At 42.6% G+C, this 4,588-nt stretch overlaps 1 protein-coding gene across 1 annotated transcript; it reads left to right on the top strand.

The window, feature by feature from the left end:
* Window positions 1–1,813: 1,813 nt before the first annotated feature.
* LOC147433363 (uncharacterized) lies at window positions 1,814–2,617 on the top strand. Its single transcript, XM_086492069.1, has one exon. It carries the CDS (start codon window positions 1,814–1,816, stop codon window positions 2,615–2,617), a length of 804 nt encoding a protein of 267 aa, XP_086348195.1.
* The last annotated feature ends 1,971 nt before the right edge of the window (window positions 2,618–4,588 follow it).

The following is a 4,588-nucleotide window of genomic DNA, read 5'->3' as shown; positions in this document are numbered from 1 at the left end:
TTGGCTTAGTATCAAACATTTAATTCAATGTAATGTTTTGTCATAATCACTTGTCTAGGTTTAAAAATCAAGCAGTCCGACTAAGCTAGTTTGACCAAGCTAGATATTAGAAATCTTCTCTTAATACCATGGGGAATGCCTTCCTAATAAGCAATGGTTACTTAGGTTCTTAATCCGATTTAGGCAGCATTGTATGAAATGTACTAGGGCTTTCTAGTGGGCTTAACCCTATTGACCTTTAGCTTAAGTATTATAAAGGGAGTTTACTAATGTGATGAGCCTGGGGAGGATAACAGTGTTATATGACCCCCCAAAGTTACAAAATTTAAATGCTGAAAATGAACAAGCAAAAAATCAAAGTGCCACAATGTAAAATTTTAAGCTGGAAGAGAAATCCCTGCTTAAATTGGTACTTCACTCACATGTATCGCCTATGGTACTAGAGCCCTAGAGGTTCCCAGTGTGGGCGCTTTTCCTTTAAAAGCAAAAAACCCAAGGCATACAAAATAAGCACACACATCATAATTGAATCAATGTGAAAAGACTTTGGGGGGTTAAAGAAAAAGTAATCAGTCAGGCGATGATTTCATGAGAAATTCCTTTTATAGTAGCTTAACTACAAGGTTTTCTAGATATAGCCTCTAGTCAGCCCTCGAACATGAATACTTGGCTCTCGCGATTAAACAACTTAATTGACCACAGAAAATTAAGAAGCTTACCCATGGTATTAATATTCGATCTCTAGTGCCTTTCGACCGTCAAATTAGCGACCCCAGACTTGTTTAATTTTTTACCTTTACATCTGTTTATGCATTTGATTACATTGCAATTTAATGTTCATTGTTACCAAATTGTTTGAAATTCTTTTACCAATCAATTAGTCTACCTAAACTGCATATGCTTTTTAAGAGAATGCAATTACTGTGGCAATGTTGTTTGATTTTGCAATGACTGAAGAAGGCTAAGGACATTCATCTCAAATGCTCTTCCACCTCGACGAACCAGCTTCAACTCACTAGCTTCCGAGGACGGAATCTACATCAGGAAGGGGGGCATGTTAACCCTTACGGCACACGGACACCCTATGATCTATAAACGTTGTATTATTTAGAGTCAGGTACCGGGCTTGTCGGACCAATAGGGAAAGGTAGAGTGATCGCCGATGAGAGGCGCACTCTAACTGGGACATTCAAGGGATTAGTTGGCTAAGCATGGGCGCCCAAGTGTGAATGGGGTGAGCTCATATAAAAGCCAACTAAACCTAATTTTTACTCATTCTCTCATTTGTGCAATAGAAGAGTGCTCTTGCTCCATCTCCATCTCCATCTTCTTCTTCTTCACCTCCTTGTGTGTGTGTGTGTGTGTGAGAGAGAGAGAGAGGGAGAGTGTGTGTGCGATCGAGCATTACAAAGGCACGACGGCGGCGAAGTGGTTGAGCGCGGCATGACTGCAGCTTCTTCTTCATTGCGACGAGGAATCCACCACGAAGGCGAGCGTAGAGCGGTGAGTGACACACCCTTTGCTCTCTTGAGCTTGCTAGTTTAGGCTTGTTGTGTGCTTGGAGCCATTTGTGGCTCGCACACGGTGTATTGGCAAGTCCCTTGCTTCGACAGTGCGGCAAGGAGCGCACAGTCTTCATGCCATCAAGAGAAAACACGACCAACCTTTTGGTGGCCTTGATGTCATACTCTATGGTGACCTCTGCCAAGCTAGCCCAGTCAAAGACTCTTGGATATTCACAAGCAAGCAGCCTCTTCTAGAGACGGTTGCACCTTCATACTTGCATGAATTCCCTAAGTGCTACGAGATAACGATGACAATGAGACAAACCAATGGACAGTTTATAGAGGTGCTCAACCGAATGAGAATTGGCTCACACACCAGTAGCGACCTTGCATACATTAACAACTCCTTCCACGGAGAGTTGCCTGCTGACATAACTATATCACACCTATTCTACTCTAACAAGGCAAAGGATGAACACAATGAAAAGGTCTTCGCACAATTGCCCGGTGAGCCACACATATTCAAAGCGATTGACAAGCGTGCCGCTTCTTGCAGCAAAACAATAGCAATTCCATTGGATGCCAGACAAACTGCGGGTCTCCAAGCAACATTGTGTTTGAAGCCAAGCCTAGTGGTTGAGCTATGCAATGGAAATCTGGACATTCTCGACGGCCTCGTGAACGGTGCAGAAGGCGTCTACAAGCTCTGCACTACATTCTCCGACACGACATGTCTCTGGATTCATTTCACCAACCCTAGCATAGGGCAAAAACAAAGGTATGACCACCGTCATCTTCGCAACCCACTCACATTGCTTGGTTGGATGCCAATTCTCCGCATCACACGCGAATTCCAAATTGGCAAGAACTACTTCAACACCCTCACACGCAAGCAATTCCCAGTTCAGCTTACCGCGGCCCGCACAATTCACCAATCACAAGGGCTTACACTCAACAGACTGGCTTTCAACCCCAAAGGAATTAGGTCTCACGGCCTCACATACACTGCTCTCACACGGATTCGTGACACTGCAAATCTATATTTGATAGAGAGCTTGCTACCCTGCAACATTCACACCAACGCATCTGTTCTCAAAGAGCTCCACAGTTGAGAACAGAAGCAGCTTATTCCCCCATCCAGAAGGAGCTGCATCTCCACCAAGATACGCATTATATTGTGCAATCATTGAACATCGTCTCCCTTGAAAGCATGCAAACGATATCATCCACGACAAAAGGCTAATGCCTCCGACATCCTCTGCCTGCAAGAGACTCGACAACATGAGACAACCATTACAGGCTTTTATAGCATATCCTCAACACAACTACAGGGCATCTCCATTCTCCATAAAAACAACCTAATACCTACACAAATACACATTTGCATAAATCAAATGCTTGAAATGATCCATGCAACTTTCCACTGCACCAACAAGTGCCTGGCGAGAGTCATTTCACTCTATAGGGCACCGAGATCATCACTCCCACGGTTCCTACATAGCATCTCCAATCTTCTTGATTCAACCCACACCATGGGACCACTAATCATAATGGGAGATTTCAACATTAACGCACTTGAGGAAACCAGCACATATAGAACCCTTTCCAACCTCATTATCCAGCACGGTCTCCACCAATTGATACACCATCCAACCACAATACACAACTCTATGCTAGACCATGTATGGGTTAGCAATGACTTGCCGCAAACCATGTGTGGCACTAACTACAACTACTGGTCCGACCACTCCACTACATACCTCCTCATCGCCAAAAACTGACCTTCCCTTGCTTTCTGCACGCCATTGTGAGTTCTCACCTTATTTACTTTGTTATCTTATAATAATTTGAAGCAATACTAACTAATTCATTGATAACGTATTGATCACCATGTTTTCCTAGCTTAGAATTTAAAACAAATTCTTGGATTATTATAATTTACTAGTGTGGCCGGCGGCTTCACCGCCTCTCTCTCTCTCTCTCTCTCTCTCTCTCTCTCTCTCTCTCTCTCTCTCTCTCTCTCTCTCTCTCTCTCTCTCTCTCTCTCTCTCTCTCTCTCTCTCTCTCTCTCTCTCTCTCTCTCTCTCTCTCTCTCTCTCAGCGGGAGGTTGCAGTGCGCACACCTCCGGAGCTGGCCGGTTGAAGCTGCTCACGACACGTGGCAGGGGGGGGGGGGGGGGGGGGGGGAATCCCCTCCCCTTTTATTTATTAGTATATTTTTTTTTACTGGTGCACTCTGTTATACATCTTTTTCTTTCAAATGAAATTTATTTTTATCTCGCTTTAGAATACAACTATGTTGTGCTACATTTATTTACAAAATAAAATTGTTGGTCCTCCTGTCCATTTTCCATTTAATGCATCATGTGGGCATCCTGCGGCTTATAAGGACAAGGGCATATACAAATAAATCTGAGGGTTGAAGTACAAGTGAAGCAAGAGGCCCGTGTTGGTTGGATCAAAACAAGATGGTGTGCCTCTATTATATAATGTTCTATTATTGAAAATTAGTCTAGAGCTCCAGTGCCAGATAGATCTTTGAGGTCTCTTGGGATTGTTCCTATGACGCTAAGAACTTCTCTTCTTCTTCTTCTTCTTCTTCTTCTTCTTCTTCTTCTCTCTCTCTCTCTCTCTCTCTCTCTCTCTCTCTCTCTCTCTCTCTCTCTCTCTCTTCTATGCTTACAATTTGAAAGTATATAGCATTACGTAGACTATACCACTATTACTCAATAAAAAGTAAAGCACGTGACAAGCAAAAAAACATTAAAAGTTTCACTTCAAACCTTTCAAACATATATATATATATATAGAGATACATATTCAAGATGACTCTGAAAGGAAACTTTTAGCAAGGAAGAAATATAGAGTAAGGAGAATCTTCCCAATTTTTGTAGCTAGCTATGGGCTTCATGTTCTGAAATATGCATACAAAATCACTTAATTTTAGTACGCTTAACTCTATATTGGTAAGCCTATCATGCTTCTCATACCATTTTTCAATATTGGTAGTATTAGAGAGTGGAAGGCGGTACATCTTATTGACGTGAGCTTGTCTTTCTGTGAGACGGTCCTCGAAAAAAAAT

This window comes from Adiantum capillus-veneris, chromosome 20 (assembly GCF_014529385.1).
Source record: "Adiantum capillus-veneris isolate H3 chromosome 20, ASM1452938v2, whole genome shotgun sequence".
Taxonomy (NCBI): Eukaryota; Viridiplantae; Streptophyta; class Polypodiopsida; order Polypodiales; family Pteridaceae; genus Adiantum; species Adiantum capillus-veneris.
This window is presented reverse-complemented; position numbering and strand designations above follow the sequence as displayed.